At 37.4% G+C, this 20069-nt stretch overlaps 1 protein-coding gene across 1 annotated transcript in view; it reads left to right on the top strand.

The window, feature by feature from the left end:
• CNTN1 (contactin 1) overlaps nucleotides 1–20069 on the top strand; it is a 248240-nt gene that overhangs the window by 175918 nt on the left and 52253 nt on the right. The window contains exons 6-14 of the mRNA XM_065838300.2: nucleotides 2557–2652; nucleotides 3611–3817; nucleotides 5125–5221; nucleotides 5376–5557; nucleotides 6705–6829; nucleotides 8651–8768; nucleotides 10410–10560; nucleotides 11058–11185; nucleotides 14031–14206. Coding sequence (XP_065694372.2) covers nucleotides 2557–2652; nucleotides 3611–3817; nucleotides 5125–5221; nucleotides 5376–5557; nucleotides 6705–6829; nucleotides 8651–8768; nucleotides 10410–10560; nucleotides 11058–11185; nucleotides 14031–14206 — 1280 coding nt within the window. The remainder of the gene's footprint in view (nucleotides 1–2556; nucleotides 2653–3610; nucleotides 3818–5124; nucleotides 5222–5375; nucleotides 5558–6704; nucleotides 6830–8650; nucleotides 8769–10409; nucleotides 10561–11057; nucleotides 11186–14030; nucleotides 14207–20069) is intronic.

Genomic DNA, 20069 nt, shown 5'->3' with positions numbered 1-20069 from the left:
TGACTGCTCATAAAGCCCTGTGTGCCCTTTAATCCTGACATTAAGTGCTTAGAGCCCCTCTCGTCTTTCATCAGCCTCCATGAGCAGAATTTATTCCTTACTGTGTAAGACCAGAGATGATATGAGAAGTTCTGCTTTCTGCTAGTGATTGTAAGACTGTGGAACCACATATGTCAAGGAAATTCAGACTCTACAGTGAGCTGATGGGTTGCATCGTAGTGGGGCTTAGTCTGTATTTTACCCAGTGTATTTTCTAGAATGAACAGAAGTCCGGGTTTTTATTTCCTTCTAATGGAGACGACATGAAAATTCGGTTTACAGGGTATTTATTTATACCTAGAGCAGTCATCAGTGGTGCCAGTCCTGAATGACCAGTAGAATAAAAGTTACAACAATAGATGTAACTACTTAAAACGAAACCAATACACATAATAGATGAAAAAAAGTAGAATCAAAACAGTCTGTGGCATATTTTCCTGCCTGCCAGCTCACAGACTGCATGAGCTGAATGTTAATAGTTAGTGTACTGGACAATTATACTGAACAGAACCCTAATATATAATATTTAAATATTTATGTGGTAATAGGGCAAAGAGGCAAGGAACAGAAGTGAAAAGATAGCTGGAAACTGATAAATACCTGTTAAAATATGGTACTGTCATTCTTCTTTACACTGTTTTATTTCTTCCTTTCTAGTTTTTATGATCACCTATAAAAAACATTTCCTTCCACAATCACTGTTTCTGAAGAACTGAATACAGGGTTGCTAAAATTTATATATTATAGAAAATGTCTGATCTATAGTGGAAGTTTCTGTTCCTTTGCTTGTGCTTAAAATTGAAAAATGGCAACAACCATTTAGAAGAGTTCAAAAAAGTCTTGAATAGTACATGAGCAAGACATTTTAGTTTTGTCTTACTGTCAAATTTACTGAAATTACGGAAAAGCCACATTCTCTCAGAACCTTCATGTCCGTTAATCAATCTGAGAACATCATCTGTATTAGAACTGAATCTTTTTGGATCTGGTGCTTTAAAACCCCTTAAAATCCTTTTTGGCTGTTACGCAGATACTCCTGAAGGAAGGAATTTTATCCTGCAGGATTATTTAATGGCTTTTTGGTGTGTGCTGAGCAAAATCAGAAGGTGATATGCTGTTCTGTTTGCTGGAAAAGAGTTCAAGCATAGTAAAACACAAAAATTTCATAGCAGAGAGGCTGAAAGAATGACAAGGAGGAATTTCCATGCTCTCTAAATATTAACTCTATGAGTATAGGAGTGCAGTGATTATGCTAATTCTTTCATTCTAGCTAAAAATGAATGTCTTCCAATTAGGAGTTTATGAAATCACACTTCTTATAATTATTGAGTAATAAGCAAGTAGTGCTTATGCAAAGAAGAAATCAAGACTCAATCAGAGTCCAGAGCATTTCATAAGTGTGAAGCAGGTGTACAACTGCATCTCAATAATTGTATGACTTTCCTGCACCTGGCATTCTATTTCAGGACTAACATGATGTTTTGCATATAGAAATTGCTTGTCCTATTCCATATCTGTAAATTCGTGTTGACAGTCCCAAAGTTTCAAAGGTTATTCAGGAATGCTGTAGACAAAATGTCTACACTTAAAATGTAAACTTAAAAGAGCTAAAATAACTTAAAAGCATTGTTAGGTTTTCCTTTCATCAAACACTACATCATCTATGCAAAGCAGAATGAAATTACTAACACATTTGTTGCTAATGATTGTCATTTTTATTTTCTCCTATTTCTGCAAAGAAAAAATTCCAAATAAAGCAGAAATCAATAATAGCTACAAGTTTACAACATGATCAAAAGGTCTGCAACAAAGAAGTTCAAATTTGCAGAAGAGATCAGTCAATATTTTGAAGACAGAAAGTAGTTGTGTAGTAAGGTCCATGCTGACAAATGGAATGGAAATATACTCAAACTGTTGCATATTATATGAATTTGCTCTGTGAAGCACTTGTTCTTTATCCTTTTAGAGTAGTCTCTTCACCCTGCTGCATGGAAGTTGGTCTGAACAGAGACAGCTAAGGTTTCTTCTGTGATCGGATCCGCTTCTGTCCCAAACTTCTGGCACAACAGATGTATCTGAACTAACTGCTTACCAGTCCTTGGCTGCTGGAATTGTCAGGGAGAGCAGCCAGGTCATTTTGGAGAAGCTATTTTTGAGTTACAGTAAATATTTAAAGTCACATTTTGGGGAAGCCAGCTGCAAATAATTTTCCTTTGTCTTTCCAGGATTCCTTCTTCAAATGTAGCTCATCTTGCTACTCTTAGGGATACACCCTGCAAAACTTTTTTTTTTTCCTGACATTTACCATTATAATGAGTAAAATATTGTAAAAAATTCATTGCACTTGATAACAGAGTTAAAATGAGCAAAACTGGCATGATGATTCCACAGGTATCTATCTAGCTGCTAGATATTGTTGTATTTCTGTATTTGTCTTCACAGGGCTGAAAATAATAATAATAAAGCTATTTTAGTGAAAAAAAACCACTGTATTCTTCCCGTCTTTTTCTGTACTAGATCTGGATCCCTTTCCACCTGAGGAACGTTATGAGGTTAAAGTGCGGGAAGGCGTTGGAGCAGTGCTTCTGTGTGAGCCCCCTTACCACTACCCAGGTAATTCGGCTCAAAGTGCTTCATTTTCAACTGCTGAAGAGTGCAAGAGAAAATAACATTTCTTTCTAGAAATTTCCCTCCAGTTTACTTAAAAAGTAATTTTTATGTACTTTGAGAATCACCATTTAGGTTAGGTTTCCATTTTGAATGTATGCTTGCAGTTGACCATATGTAAAGGATATTGTTGAGTTTGCAAACAGTTTTTGATGTACAAATAGTATGAGTTAAACTAATCTGGGTGATGGAGAGGAGCCTTGGCCTACCCTTCAAAAGACCTGAGTACATGTCAGTGCCACTGTCATCCCAGACTCATGACTGGCCTTGGAATGAGCCCAGCTTCATTCCATCTAATGAAGCCACCACAACAGAAATTATCATGGTGAAGTGCTTTACACTCTGAAAGTGCCTTTCTCTTGGCATTGGCTACTGAAGGTCTCTGCAGGGATTATGCCCATAACCTCAGGCATCTGCATCTCCATTGTGAGGGGTGAATTTAGATGTTAGCATCTCTTTTGCCTTGTAAAATGGGGTAATGTTTTAATTTTCATACTCCAAGTATTACAAGCAACTGAAGAACTGAGATGTATTTCTAGTTAAAATTTCTGGTTGCAACACTGGCAAGGGCTTCTCAGCTGGGTCAGGGCAAGATCTATCTGCCCATCCTCTGTCCCCACACTCTGGTTCCTGCGGGAAGGCCATGCCCACGGGCAGCCACACACATGGGGGCTGTGTCCACAGCAACCTGCGCTCGCAGCAGCAGTGCCCCTGTGTTCCGTGCACACAGACATTAGCTGGCTACTGAGACATGGGTGTTCTCTCTCATATAGCTGCCTTTCCCGAATAAAAGATCTAGAAGCTAGAAATCAGAGTGAAGTAATTTATATGAAGACAGTATTCCATGGCTTAAGTAACTGGTAGTATTGGTTTTTAATATTGACTGGAAAATATTTTCCTCCAGATGATCTCAGTTACCGCTGGCTTCTAAATGAGTTCCCGGTATTCATTGCATTGGACAAACGACGATTTGTGTCACAGACAAATGGCAATCTCTACATTGCAAATGTGGAAGCATCAGATAAGGGCAATTATTCGTGTTTTGTGTCCAGCCCTTCAATAACAAAGAGTGTATTCAGTAAATTTATTCCCCTTATTCCACAGTCCGATCGTAAGTACTTATTGTTACTATGTACTATATACACGCAATGTTCTAACCATAGTTTAATTTTGCTCATTCATAACTGTCAGCTCTGTGAGGAGAAATACGTGACAAGTTATAATGGCTACTGCACAGCGTTGTTTAGTTTCCATATACAGAGGTCCAAATCATTCCCATCCCCAATGAAAACTCTGTGAAGGAAATCTCCCTGGATTTATTCCCAAATTTCCTTTCATATCACAGAGAACACACTTCTCACCCCCAAAGTCCCTATCTTCTTTATGTGATAAGCCCCTGTACTCATCCCAAAATTGTTAATATCTTTTCTGGTCTTGGCATTGGCTCAACAGGGCATGACTGTAAAGCAGAAACTTTATGTAAAAGCTGATAAACAGGAATTAATATTTTTCCCATGGAATCCCCCTTGAAAATGACAAATCCTTTTCCTCTGTTGAAATTTCCTGTCCAACAGTGACCTAAGGGCTTTGTGTCTCATGGCCAGTCCCCTAGGACACCTTTACGGCTTTTTGTCACTAGGTTGTTCTTTGCCATTCTTCATGAAAACTGCATGTTCTCCAAATGGTAACCAAGTTCCCTTTTGCTACTTCAGACTGTCAGTCACTCATAAACTTATCACAAACTGATAATCATAAACACTCATAAACTGATCATCAGGATTTCAGTGTCTCTTTTATCTGTTAAATTTCCCATAATACTGTGAAGAATTGTAATTGAATTTTGGTAATTACAAATCAGTGATGTTTGTCGAAATTTTCAATGGCCAATACTCACACTTAGATCTTCATCTACAAGAACTGCAAGATGAGTCCTATGGGGATCACCAGTGGGTAGATTTGATTACATTTGCATACCTGTGCCCTCATTAAGCTGTAGATTTGCTGACTCTAGCTCCTTCATACCCTTACTAATGTAATATTGAGCTTAAATTCACAACAATTCAAAATATTCCATCCAGTAAAAGCATCAATGAAAAATGGAAACTTTGTCCACCCACTCACACAGTACATCATCACACTTCAAATGCAAGTAAATTAGTTTATGTTAAAGCATTGTACTGTCAAAATTGTTAGGCATTACTGTTCAGAGAAAGATAACTGTTTGCTGAGTAAAACAATTCTGCCATACTGTTAAAAGTTCAGTGCTAAATCAGACTTCGTGGATGGCCAGGCTACTATTCACTCTAAAGAAGAATTTTGTCTGGAATTTTAAGAACAGTTTTCTTGAACTGTGAAAGTTTTAATAGCTATCTTCGTTTCTGCTGTCCCTTTTCTGAGAATCTCTTTTTTTCATGTTAGGTGCAAAAGTATATCCTGCTGATATCAAGGTGAAGTTCAAGGACACGTATGCTCTTCTGGGGCAAAATGTGACATTGGAGTGTTTTGCTCTTGGGAAGTAAGTATGTTTTAAAGTTATTGTAGAGCACTGTTGCCTTTCATATCCCAGGGAATGAAAAGACATGTTTCATCATCAAACACATTTTTGTAGACTGCAATTCAACAGCCAGTTCTTGAACATGCTGATTTGTACTTTCCTGTACCTTTTCAAGTCCGGTTCCTGAACTCAGATGGAGTAAATACCTTGAACCCATGCCAGCCAGTGCTGAGATAAGCATGTCTGGTGCAGTTCTTAAGATCTTCAATATTCAGTATGAAGATGAAGGACTTTATGAGTGCGAAGCTGAAAACTATAAAGGAAAAGATAAACATCAAGCAAGAATTTATGTACAAGGTAGGTAGAACAATTTTATTCTTCATGATCTGTTGCTTTCACTTACGTTGAAAGTGTCTGTGTTCTCACACTTGAAGTCAGTGCTGAGTCATTGCATCATCCTGACACACTGTTTCTCAAGCTAATAGAGAAAAATTGAAACACATCTACTGAATGCCAGGCATGTCATTTGTGTATTAATTGAACAACTGTTCAATTTGTGTGGTTATGATAGCTGTATATACACCTTGACAGCACTGTCTGTTAGTATTAATGTATTATAAATAATGGAAATTAATTACGTTTAGAGTAATTGAAGGGAAAGAACAACCAGGAAGAAAAAGAGACCTCTAGATTTGTTATGCTTTCTTGTTTCCTCATTTTACTTGTCTTTTCTAACTGTCTTATCTCTCTTATTAGCTACGGTAAGTTCTTTATTCCTTCAGTCTCTGTCTCTTTATGCATTTGGTTAAATGAGGGAACTAAAAAATTATTGCTCATAGTGGAATGATGCCAGGTAACCTGACTTATTGACTGAGACTTATGCCACAAAACTGTGAAATAAAAAGATCATACATAACATATAAATTACGTTCAGAAGATTTCTGTCTCTTTTCGTTAACTTTACAGAATATTTGCTGAGTTAAGATCCTCAGTTAAGTGATTGAACTTCAGTGAGATAAATTGAAAACTGGTGTGGGAAGGTTGTTACTGATTGTTATAGGCAAAGCTACTAAATAGGTTTGTTTGCTTAGTAAAAACTGGGACATTTTCAATATTAATTTCTTAAATATCTTCTCTGGACCAAGAGAATGTTTTCCTTGGAGACCCTTTCAGCACATAGATGATTTTGCACAATTTTTATTGGCATTACTGCATAATTTCCACAAGTCAGTGAAAGCAGTAACATCATATATCTTTTGATGTTCATGAAACATTATTTCAATTCCATATTTTTGTCTCAAAAGTGGTTTGGAGTTATTCTGAGTCTACATGGTGAGACAAAAACATCTTCATTCTTTCTTGTGCTGGTGCATTGCTGAGTTATCATCATTACTTTGTGTGGCTTCTGCAGTACCATTGAAAAAGCAGTAGAATTAATAGATTGGAATGCTAATTAAATATGTATCTGCTATATTTATAAGGCATGACTTTTTTTTTTCTTCAGCCGCTCCTGAGTGGGTAGAACATATCAATGACACAGAGAAGGATATAGGCAGTGACCTATACTGGCCTTGTGTAGCTACAGGCAAGCCTATGCCAACAATTAGATGGTTGAAGAATGGTGCCTCGGTAAGTATATTGTCATAGTCAACACAGAATTAATAGGTTAGCTGATGAAAATGAGCTTTTGAAGCATGTGTTATTAAAAGGTTAAAAGAAAATTAATGACAATACAAATATTTGCTGATTCCACTTGCATTAGGGATTAAAATCTATTTTTTAAAGTTTTATCTCAATCTTCAGTTTTGAAATACGTTAATAATCAGCTCTGAGTCAAGAACTTGCCTTTTTAACACTTGTTTTAGAGGTGGATATCATTTTTTATCCAGACCTTTATAAGGAAATGCGATGTTCTCCCTGGAGAAAAAGACGTTTACCTGCTTCTCTCTAAAAATAATCCTTTTAACCGTATTAAACATGAGTGTGTCTAAAAATGTAAGAAAAACCAGAGTCAGTAGAGACAAGAGAAGAAAGAATAATTTTTAAATGATCAGTAGTTTTCCTATATCATGTACCTTTTCGTATTTTTTTTTTTAGGTACAGAATATTGCAAAATTCCATTATTATAGCGGATGGGAAATTTAAATGAGTCCCATTTGATAATTTAAGTTTATTGCATTGGATATTGTGTTTAAACGAACTAGATTTTCTGTCCAGGCATTTCAACAACATATTTAATATCTACTTCTTACACTGTATGATGAGCCATTAAAGAACAAAGAGAATAGAAGAGGGCACAATGTAATGCTGCATCTGTTGAGCCGTGGTGACACTGATCTTGGCAAGCAAACAAAAAAAACAGACAATGAGGCAGCGTTGTTTTGACTGCAAATCCTGGGAAAAAAGTGGGAGGTTGGAGGGAGAACAGGGATATCACCATCTACCATATGGAGATGGCTTTAACCAGACAAAACAATGCTGTTTTCCATCTTAAGTAGTTATTACAAATAAGTGATTTAACAAGTCAATTGCATGACAGTCACCACTGAACTTGGCTGTCCCTGACAAAATCTACACACTGGACTGCAGAAAGCGATGTGTAGTTCTCCAGTAGTATACCAGATGATTATGCTGTGCATTACAAAATGATTTCCAAATGGGAAATCATGGAAGTATTTAAATTGCCCTGAGAATATAACTTGTTTCTAAATCAGATAATTTTTAATTAGTTATTTCACTTAGCACAAAACAAAGATTCCTTGTAGAAAACCTGATTTAAATGTTTTTAAATAGTACAGGAAACATGTTTCCTTTAATCTATTTTTTTTTCAGATAAATAGTATTCTTTCAATCTTCCACTGCGCTATGCATTCCAATTGACTTATACACAAAGTTTAAAGCTTTTCAGCTTTAGTTTCACAAGAAAACAGAGTTAATGAACATGGTCTTTCAAAAAGGGGTTAACATCTATTTGTAATTTACAAAATATCCTACTACACTCTGTGCATTTTATACACAGCTTTTTGGAAGTAGATCAAGTACTTTATTTTGATTTACTATACTTTCTTTTTATATTAAATCAAAGTAATAGACAATAATTTCTACTACCTCCCAGAGGACTCTTGTGTAAAACTCCTACCTCACAGGGACTTGCTCTGCATTGGTATGGTAACAGCGGGCTAGAGTAGAAGTGCCTAGTGTCACTCAGCTAGGACTTTCCGAGAAAAATGTCGACACCGAATCATTCTTTAAGTAAATAAGGTGAACACATTGTCGCAAAGACTGAAATGTAACATGGGTAGAATAAAATCTCACTGGTGCCTGAGTGTTGTGTGAGGGACTCTCCTCTAAATGTTGGCACTGAAAAAAAATGAAGACATTTGAATGGGTGTGAATTCTCCAGCATGTGTAATCTATATGAATTGTTGTTTTATTGATTCTGTATTTTAGTTCCGGAAAGGTGAACTAAGAATACAAAGTCTGACCTTTGACGATGCCGGCATGTACCAGTGTATAGCAGAAAACACGCATGGAATTATTTATGCAAATGCTGAACTGAAGATTGTGGGTAAGTGGGATTATTTGCTCTATTTACTATTTCAGGTGTGAGTAAGATAGCAGTTGTAAATACAAACATTGTTTGGTAGCAGGTTCCTGTGAGGTTAAAGCTAAGAACCCTTACTGAATCTGTGTGAGATGGGATTTATTTGAGCTCTCTAGCTGGCTTTTGGCAACAACTTGATGGATCAAGTTACTAATTTATGGGGAATGTTTGCTGCCTTATTTCTGATGTTTGCTTGCTGCATTATTTCCGATGTTTGCTTGCTGCCTGTACCACTCAGAGGAACCAGTACTGCAGAAATTATATGTAGCACGTAGAGTTTCTATCTACCCTCTAAAGTTTGCAAAACTGATTGAGAAGCGTTTTCTTTTTTGCTCACCTGTGCTCACTCTTCTGTGGGGCAAAATCCAGTTTTTTAGAAACCATGTTATGAGTCACCAGGCCTCTGAAGCTCTTCATCTTCACTCTCCCATTTGCTTTTGCCTTCTACAACCAATTAAGAGCAGCTGCAATGTTTGTGTGCAATATAACTGTCCCATTTGGTGGCTGGATGTAGTTATTAATCCATTGTGTTTTCCTAAGGAACATCCTGCTGGAGGTTTGATTTTCAGATCCAGAGTGCTGAGGCTTAAAACAGTTTCTGACATCTGTACTGATGTCGTCACAGCAGCCATACTGGCTGCATGACATGTCCTCCCAAGGAGATTTCCCTGCAGTAGTTACCCTGGGTTCTTTCCATCTTACATTTGCCTCCAGGCTTTCCTGAGAGCTACACTATTTTTTAATTCATCAAACCATTGCACAAAAACACTTTGTCGTTCACTGTTCTTCCATTATAATGTACTTAACTACCAGCCTGCATTACCCAGAAACGAGCAGTTTTTGCATGCACATTTTCAAAATTCAGTGTTGGTAAGATGTGAATGTTTGTCAGAGTTTTTCTCTGTGTTCCTGTAATGAACTAATAGCCCTGTCTCCTCAAGCCGTGCACACACTTGCTGACGTGGTTGGTAATGATGGTATGCCAAGATGCAAAATAATTAATAGCATTTTTTTCTTTTATTTTATTACAAATAAAGAGGAAATTAGTAAGCAAAGGTCTAACCTTAGATGTGGTGCTTGCTACAGACCTGTCATTCTTGTGCGTCTGACAGTGCACCTAAGGCCCATTGGCCAAACAGAAGACGCAACGAAGAAGAAGGGCACAACCTTAAAGTTGCTAGATAGTGATTAAAACCATTGAAAAGTAAACCTAACTATTATTTGAAAGGTTGATCACATGAGCAGCTTTTTACAGAAGTTGGGCTCTAGTAATCTGAATTTTATTAGGACAGATCAAAAGGCCTTTGAGAGGGAGGAACTTTCTATTGATTTCTGGGGACTTTGATCTTCTTAGATTAAACTTAGATGGAGGTTCAGAAATCAACAGAAAGAAACTTCTAGTGTCACACAGCATAGAACTGCATAATGATTTTTCTTGTTTCTTTTAGATCACCATCTACTTCTCACCACATCTCTGTATCATTAATATTTTCTCACTGGTCTGAATAATGGACACTTTTATACAATTTACCTTCATGTTGCAAACAAATTCTATTCTACAGAAGAATCACTAACAATAGTACTTATGTTAATTTTTACTTTCAGCTTCACCTCCTACTTTTGAACTGAACCCTATGAAGAAGAAAATCCTTGCAGCTAAAGGGGGTCGTGTAATCATTGAATGCAAGCCTAAAGCTGCTCCTAAGCCCAAATTCTCCTGGAGCAAAGGAACAGAATTGCTTGTAAATGGGAGCCGGTTAGTATTCACTGTTAGTGAATGCTGTGAGTCTTAAAAATGCTGCTTCGTGTTTCTATTTATCCTTTAGGCTAGTTTGGACTTTTGCAGACTTCAGGGATAGGAGAACGTGTAATTTCAGGAAAGCTATATACCAAAATGTTACTGGTAGTGTGGCACAAAGTACCTAGCAGGGTATCAAACTTTAACCAGCCTGTTTGTTGCTGTTTTCGTTTCAGAATTGAATTTGATCACAAAACTGTAAGAAAAAATATTTGAATGGCTACAAATGAATAAAAGTGCACTCTCTTGCTCCAGAATTGTGAGACATCTCATTATACACCAGTCTACTTAAATACTTTTTACTATAGGAGTGTTTACAGATGCAGTAGTTAGATGTGAGCTTTCAAGAGATGTTTGTAGTTTATCCCTTTCACTTAATACAGTTCAACTGAAAGTATTGCTTTCTAATATAAAAGCCTAATTTGTCTTCATGGTTTTTTTTTCACTTTCAATAGCATACGTATCTGGGATGACGGGAGCCTGGAAATCGTCAATATCACAAAGCTGGATGAAGGTCGCTACACCTGTTTTGCAGAAAACAACCGAGGAAAAGCTAATAGCACTGGTGTTCTAGAAATGACAGGTAAACCTCTAAATTGCATTAGTTTGTTTCAGGCACAATGCCAATGCTTAATTCAAAATCACTAATGTTTGTTCCAGCACTGCACTACTTTTGTAGGCCATTTTATATCTTTTATTTCTGATTTAATTGACCATTAAACAATGACTTGATGTTTTTAAGGCATTTTGCTCGGTAGAAACTGGGTATGTTTGCACCACTCCTGAGACTGTATCTCAATTTTCAGGGTTGATTTTTCTGTCAGAAATTATTAAATCTGATCCATTAAATCAATACATTTTAATGCATTTGTTCAATTTGTTAGCTTAGTGCTCAGGATAAGGTATGATTGTTTTCTCTTTTTTCTTTTTTCTTTTTTCTTTTTTCTTTTCTTTTTTCTTTTCTCTTTTCTTTTTTCTTTTCTCTTTTCTTTTTTCTTTTCTCTTTTCTTTTCTCTCTTCCTTTCCTTTCCTTTCCTTTCCTTTCCTTTCCTTTCCTTTCCTTTCCTTTCCTTTCCTTTCCTTTCCTTTCCTTTCCTTTCCTTTCCTTTCCTTTCCTTTCCTTTCCTTTCCTTTCCTTTCCTTTCCTTTCCTTCCCTTCCCTTCCCTTCCCTTCCCTTCCCTTCCCTTCCCTTCCCTTCCCTTCCCTTCCCTTCCCTTCCCTTCCCTTCCCTTCCCTTCCCTTCCCTTCCCTTCCCTTCCCTTCCCTTTCTTTTTTCTTTTTTTCTTTTTGTCTCCTCTCCTTTTTCTTCTTTATGTTTTTTTTTTTTTTTAAATGGGGTAAACAAGTTTGAGAGATCATTGCAGTTAAAGAAATACACATTAAATTTGGGAGATAGGGACATGTAGCCATATGATAGTGCTAGTAAATTCCCTTCCTTTGTGGGTATTAGCATTTGCTGATTGAGCACTGATATCCTCAATTGTGTATTTAAAATCTGATGTCAAATAAATAGCTGTAGAATACAGACAGGAAAGATGACATTCATGAACAGCTGTATCTGTCAAGTGTCACTAATAGTAGAAGAGTTATTTATCAAATACATTTTTTAATGTCTGGATGTGACAGCTCAATGCCACAATATTAATGTTTTATATTAATATAAGAATTAATCTGTATCCTCAGATCATATGAAAACATTTTTCTGACTGATTTATACCAAATTTATTGTACCAAATGAATTGTAAGACTATTTTCATTACACAGATTTGTTTAATGTTTGCAGTTACTTTTTATCATCTGCTGCAGTTTTATATGTCCTAGTATTACCCTCAGGCATTTAATTATTTTGAAAGTTTATATAAATAAGTATCCAGCCCCTTAGTAGTTATATCTTCTAGAATCAGGAAGACCATTTTCATACTAAATTTGCAGAGTGAAACACTTAAACCTTGTGTTTATTAATCTTCTAAACTAGGTATAAAGAATTTTAAAATTTGGGGGAATTCTGCTCTGATTCATCTAAAAAGGGAAAACAAAAGACTAAGACTCTCTCTTGCATCACAGCAGAAACAGAAGGGTCAGATGACATATTTCAAAATAGTTTTCATATTGTGGACAGTGGTGAGTGTTGATGAAGAATACTTTGAAAATTGTATTCCCAACCACATTGTGTGGCCCATAAAAGTTCTCAGATATTGCACATGACTACAGGAAATAAAAAGTTAAATCTGAAGCTGACAGGCAGTCTGAAGTCTGATGGTTTTTCTCACATGCTGTTTGTTCACTGCCACTGGAGCAATCCTTCAGCAACTTCTCAGACTGGTAGAGTCCTCTTTGTAAACATGTAGGAAATCACTGGTGGTAGAACTACTATGAGGTGCTCCATTCTGCAGAAGCCAGTAATGCCATCCTCACACTCTCAATATTAAGCAGGTTTTAGATTACTAGAGTAGGATCCGGGGGGAGGTTTCTCTCCAAGGCAGGTGGCCAAGAAATGTTGGGTTTATTGAGGAAATTTTTGCTGTTCCATGTACGGTGACCTCCAGTGTGCTCCTTGAGCATGCTCGAACCTGGATCTTAACTAGCAGCAATAGCTCTTTTCTTATGGCTATTGTCTTCCAGGTTTTGGTACCCTACTCCCACTCTCATATTGATGGGAAAGATATTTTATGTTATGGCATAAGGAAGATACACTGTGGCTTTTTGTTTTATGATAATAATTGAAAGAAAAGGAACAAGTCTCAGTGATTCAGTGAGTCCCTTCCAGAACAGTGTTGCTAATTTGCAATAGGAGTTTGATGCATGTACCAAGAGCTCTGAGATCTCTGCCTTTTTGTTGTTGTTGTTGTTTCTGTAATAATAAGAGACATTGCTGGGGGATATACAGCTTTCTTCATTTATTGTATTATTTTCTCTTCCTTTCCATATGTAGCTATTTGCATAGTTTGTTATGCAGCCATTATATTGTTTCTCAGTAGATAAATTAAGATCTCAATCCCTGAAATGCTCGAATGGAAATCTGACTCAGCCTGACTACTGAGTAAAACTTTCTATTTGTTAAAGAGACAGATTTTAAAACATAGGAAATATTATAATTAAGAAATTCAGCACAAGTCACATGAGATTCATCATCTGTCTTCTTTCTATCTGAGATATAGTCAATGAATAAAAGTAGCTTTAAATAGGAGTGTGATTCAGAGGTTGAAACATAACCATTTTCAAAGGACAGCTAAATAGAAGTTAGGCATTTGAGTTGTAAAAGGTTTCCTTTGTTCCCTTCAGTTTGGTCCCTTGAAATGTAGGTGCATGAATAACACGTAAACTACGTTTTGAGGGAGTGGTTTAATCAAACAGCTATGGAGCTGAGCTTACATTTGAATAAACATTTATTTATTGGAATTTTCCATGTTTGCTGTTAACTTCACAGAAGCTACAAGGATTACTTTAGCTCCGTTGAATGTTGATGTCACCGTTGGAGAGAATGCTACCATGCAATGCATTGCATCCCATGATCCCACGTTAGACCTGACATTTATTTGGTCTCTAAATGGCTTTGTAATAGATTTTGAAAAAGAGCATGAACATTATGAAAGGAACGTTATGGTAAGATACTATAGAACCTTATTTAATACATGAAAACCCAGTTTTCTTTATTGCGAATAGCTGTCTTTTCTGTTTTACTTTTTCTATTGTGCTTCAGGACTAGAAAGATGCAGTAGGATAAGAACATAAAATAAAATTACAATTCAAACACCTTACAGACATGTAGGCACTTGCAGGTAGACACCTGAAATCAGATATCTGAATCGATGTATTTTGGTACAGCAGTTAAATCCCACTACAATTAATAGCGAATATAGCTAGTAAGTAGGTAGCCTGATCATAAACAGGGTGCAAATTATCTCAGAAAAGTGTGCATATGCATTCACTTCTACTTACCCATGTTTTTCTCATCAACATTTCTGGAATTTGGCACAGGACTGGGCCAGATGGTGGTTAGGAGTCAAACAGTCTGTAAACACTGAGCAAGAAGAGTTTGTGTGAAGTCTAAACAAGTTAATACAAAGGCACTCGTTTTGGCACATAGAAAGATGAATCATAGATCTTTCATGTTTGCATGTATGGTTATCTTTTTTCAGTCTTCTATCAGCCTTATGCAAAATTATACCTCGAGTAGATATCCCTTCTGGTTATGTCTAATCACATGCTCACTTACCTAATATTTCACAACAAGTTTGCTGATGACAGGAAGCTGGGAGGAGTGGCTGACACGCCAGAAGGCTGTGCTGCCATCCAGCGAGACCTGGACAGGCTGGAGAGTTGGGCAGGGAAAAATTTAATGAAATATAACAATGGCAAGTGTAGAGTCTTGGATCTGGGTAGGAACAACCCCAGGTTTCAGTATAAGTTGGGGAATGACCTATTAGAGAGCAGTGTAGGGGAAAGGGACCTAGGGATCCTGGTGGACAGCAGGATGGCCATGAGCCAGCACTGTGCCCTTGTGGTCAGGAAGGCCAATGGCATCCTGGGGTGTATTAGAAGGTGGTTAGTAGGTCAAGAGAGGTTCTCCTTCCCCTCTACTCTGCCCTGGTGAGACCACATCTGGAATATTGTGCCCAGTTCTGGGCCCCTCAGTTCAAGAAGGACAGGGAACTCCTGGAGAGAATCCAGTGCAGGGCAACAAAGATGATTGAGGGAGTGGAGAATCTCCCTTACGAGGAAAGGCTGAGGGAGCTGGGTCTCTTTAGCTTGGAGAAGAGACTGAGAGGTGACCTCATTAATGTTTACAGATATATAAAGGGTGAGTGTCATGAGGATGGAACCAGACTCTTCTCAGTGACAACCAATGATAGGACAAGGGGTAATGGGTACAAACTGGAACACAGGAGGTTCCACTTAAATTTGAGAAGAAACTTCTTCTCAGTGGAACAAGCTGCCCAGGGAGGTTGTGGAGTCTCCTACTCTGGAGGCATTCGAGACCTGCCTGGGCGCCTTCCTGTGTAGCCTCATCTAGGTGTTCCTGCTCCGGCAGGGGGATTGGACTAGATGATCTTTCAAGGTCCCTTCCAATCCCTAATGTTCTGTGATTCTATGAACCTCAGAGTGCTTGCCCACATGTGTATATTTATTCTGTTGTTCTGGGTTTAAATGATACAAAAATCCTCAAATTTAGATACCTTTGGTTTTTTTGTGCTCCCAAGAGGAATTGCGGATGTGGAGAGAAAAGGTTGCTAATGGTGCCTGTAGCGGCTGGGAGCACCAGGGGCCACATTCAGTTTCAGCTCCGAGTTCAAAATAATGTACCATATAACTGTGCCTCCTGCAGAGTCTTTCTTCTTGGCTGGCAACATCATCCGATTTGCCATGGACCAAGAGATTCTTTTTCTCTTTTTCAGTGTCTATCTGCATGTGAGAAGATGTTTCCATCATAACTATTGTAGTTTCATTTGGAACACACCAGTCCTTTGAGGGGTCAGAGTTGCCTCAGTCAGCTCATTTACAGAGTTGTAAACATCTCTGATAAGTCAGTCACACTGCTCTCTTTCAGTGAGAGAAGAAGTCCTTGTCCAACAAGCTGGTAGAAGTATGCTAAGATCAGCTGAAAAACATTGAAACCCAAAGACATAAAGTCCCTCCTGCAATAAACCTCCTGAAAGTCTATGTCCTAAGTAATAGGGTACTAAGCGGTTTGCAGTGTATTTTGTGTTACCTCAAGAATTACAAAATACGTAGATCTACACCTGTACACTTGGCATCATTCAAAACATTTCCTGCATGTGGCTATTAAGCCATGCTTTTGATAGGTTTATGTTTACACTTCGGTACTAATTAGTGCGTAGAAGTGCCTTGAAAAAACTTGGATCGCCTTCTAATGGCATTAGTTTGTCCTTAGATAAAGGCTGGAGTGAGTCTGAGTGTCACTCAAAATAAGAACTTAGAAAGTAAAACCCCATTAAAAGTATTCCTTGTAAAAGAGTAAATAAAATCACTCTGGTTGTGTCAAATTTTATTTAATCAATTGTTTTTAGCTACCTGACAGAAGTCACACAAATGAAATGTATTCCATGAAACAGAAAATCAGGCTGAAAAGTGTTGATGAATCAGTAATTTTGGTGTGGAAGGAAAGTAAAAATGGCTTTACCAGATGTCTTTGTAGTGCAGGACCAGGTAATGCAAGAGAGAGGAACCTGAACTTTCTGCATCTGTTGATCATACGTTGAACAAAAGTTTTTATATCATTGACTTTTGGGGTTTCTTCTTAATAATGAAAATATAAGGAAATTTTTTTTTCTTTTAAGTGAAATTAATTCTGAAATCTAATCCAAATTTTAAGGCACTTTCCAGAAAGACACTTCTAGTGGACAAATCTGGGGCCAAATAAGTGCCTTAGCAAGTGTGTAAGGTGTAATTCTCTGTGAAGATTGGCTTAGTATTTAGATTCCCAGACACTGATTTCATATTCCAGATAGTCAGTGGTGCTAGATCTCCTGATCCCAAATTCTGATCAACTCCATAACATTTTAGATACTTTATATAAAGTGCTTGATTTTAAGAAACAAATTAGCCTGGTTTTGCTAGTCTAGTTTGGTCTCTACAGACCTTCTATGGTCTGCAGAGAAACCGGTGGTTCACTTCAGGTGGATGTTGAAGTTTGTGCTGGAAGGTTTGCTTTTTCAATGAATTATAGAGATGGATACTGCATAGGATGCAAAAGTAGCTGAAGAATGAGTAAGTCTTAATTCACTTAGACAGTTAAGTAGGTTAGATAATAATTTAATTTATTTGTCAAAGTGTAACTCCATCTTTCTGAAGGACATTTCTCAGTTTGTTGTGTTCCTTTTGCACTTGATCAATACTGGCAGAAATTATTTTAGCAGGTGCAGCTTCTTGTTTTGCATTTGTAAACCTTATTTCTAGGCTTTCAAATGCAAAGCAAGTGCAGATAATAGCTGTTCCTCTGCACGGGGAGCTAAGTCTTCATCACTCAGGACAGAGAGGACAGTAGGATTGTGTTTGAAGTCTGAAATTGTGATTTGTAGTTACTCGGCAGTTCAACACTTAAGTAACAACAAATGCAGAGTTTTTAAGAAGTTCAACTAATCCAATACCAAGGTTTGTATAAGATGTAATTAAGAGGAATATGCACTTTCTTCTTAAATTAAGGGTTTTTTTCCTTCCTATGAGCAAAGGGATTTTCTCCCACCAGCTGCTTCCATCTCTGGCAGTTCTCAGCAAAAGTCACAGGGTGGCAGGTTTGCTCAGGCTTTCTGGGATGCAAAGGCGTGCGCTGTTGTGCATTTGACAGCAGCAGCCTTAACTGCTGGGCTTTAAGCAGCAGAGTCCCGTGCTGCCATCAAATCCTTCAGAAACATAAAAGAAAAAAAATATTCCATCATGAATATTAAAATGGCTGGATATGTGACACATACTCTCTGTGCTATCATTTCCTGTTGATGAAGGATCCCCATCTGTCTTCCTGATAATATCACTATTAATTTACGTGACAATGCAGATCAACGTGTTGATACCGCCACAGTATTTCAGTTCTTGAAATAATACTAATAATGTTGTCACATACACATAATGGAATGCTAATAAAATTGATGTAAATACCTGCATAAGTCTTATTTATTTAAATGGAAGCTTTGATTTGTCCATCATTTGCTGAAGGCAAAACTAATTTGCATTACATTAGTACTAAAACTAATTTATCAAAAGAACATTTGTCAGTGCCGTTTTGGTTTTCTATGACAGTGTTATTTAAAATGAATATATATCTATATATATATAAATTGGTTAGCTTTCAAAGAGTCAAATGAAGTCTTTGAAATCTTACTATCAAATTGATTGCTTTTGACTTTATGTATGGTTGTTCCTCTGATTATTTGCTTAATTAACTACACATTAACACAGCCTTTACAGGGCTCATAGAGCTATAGCACTTCAAGTAATCTGGAAAACTATAGTGTTTGGTCGTTTGTTATTTATAGAGGTTGGACAAGACACACCCAGAGATCCCTTCTGACTTCAACTATTGTCTGATTCTGTGATGGTCTAATACAGTTGTATTAAATATAGTTAAATTAAATGTAGTAAAGATGGTATTGAATGTTGAAAGCAGAAGGTAGCAGCATTTTGCTCAACCAATACATTTGTTTGCTAGTGCATGGTTATTTGTCTAATGGGATATCAGCACCTTTCACCACACGCAGAAGCTCAGTGTTTGAAATAAGGAGTTAAGGTATTGGACCCAAGCTTGGTACCAAGAAGAATGAAGTCATTTTAGGAAGTGTATCACGGAACTTTATGCTTTGTTCTTTCTGATTTCCATCAAAATAGAAATTTTAACATTCTGATAATTGGAAAATAATTTCATTTTAACATTTAGGTATTATTTACCTCACCAGCACCTTTGATGATAGATTTTTTTTACAGAAGTGGCAGGGAATCTTTCCCTGGGAGGTCACAGGCCAAGTAGGGTTGCTTTACTGATGCTTGGCATTGTGTAGCACTGCACCCAACTAAAAAGCTCTCACAGAATGGGGAGCATCGTTCAAGATTGTGCTGAGACACCTCAGTGTCATGACTTCTGGAGCAGGATTTAGAACCTGCTGAATCCACACTGACTCTGAAGTCAAACCTTTGCAGGGTGCTCTCCAGCATTCATAGGTCCAGGGATGTGGCGCAAAGACAACCAAGTATGTTCAGCAAAGAACTTGCAGAGCTTGTAGCACGGGCTCTTTGAAGTCTCTTCTGAATCCAAATTGTCTGTGCGTAACTAGCTCCGGTGCCCCTACAACCGTCGTAACAGTTAACCTCCCATAGTGCAGACTTCACTGTGTTTTCAAAAGCTTTTTATTCCTTCTGCAAATATTATTCCTCTTACTTCATCAGAAAGCTTTGCAAGCTTCTAGGACCACAGTCATAATATTCTGGAGATGCTTTACATTAATCTACATTAAAGTAAAACACATGTGGAAGGCCTGTTTCTTCACTTTAACTCTTAAAGGTGGTTAGTTCAGATATCAAAATCCACACTACAGATGTCTAAAATAGATGAGTTCTAGATTGGAGACAATGTACGCCAAAAAGCAAAGTTCTCCAAAACTGAAGATTTTGTAAACCACAGAGAATAAATTGGACTATAAGAATCTGATTAGAGGAGTATAGCTTAATATCTGCTTGGTTTTCTGTGAATTATTATAATTTGCAATTCCTTGGCTTGACATGGTAGACAAAGATGTTATACTGCATTCTCCTGCTTCAACAGATTACTGAGAAGACACTTAGTTTTATTGTATAAATCTCTCCCTGCATATTCCACAATTTTCTGCAGGAAGAGGCTGAGAAGAGGAGGCTGGACTGGAACAAACTGGGAGACAGCTCTAGTGAGCTCATTCAGTAGTTTGTTGAAGACATTGAGGGGGCAGGTGATTGTTCATGATGCATGGCCAAACAAATCCAC

This window comes from Patagioenas fasciata, chromosome 1 (assembly GCF_037038585.1).
Source record: "Patagioenas fasciata isolate bPatFas1 chromosome 1, bPatFas1.hap1, whole genome shotgun sequence".
Lineage (NCBI taxonomy): Eukaryota > Metazoa > Chordata > Aves > Columbiformes > Columbidae > Patagioenas > Patagioenas fasciata.
This window is presented reverse-complemented; position numbering and strand designations above follow the sequence as displayed.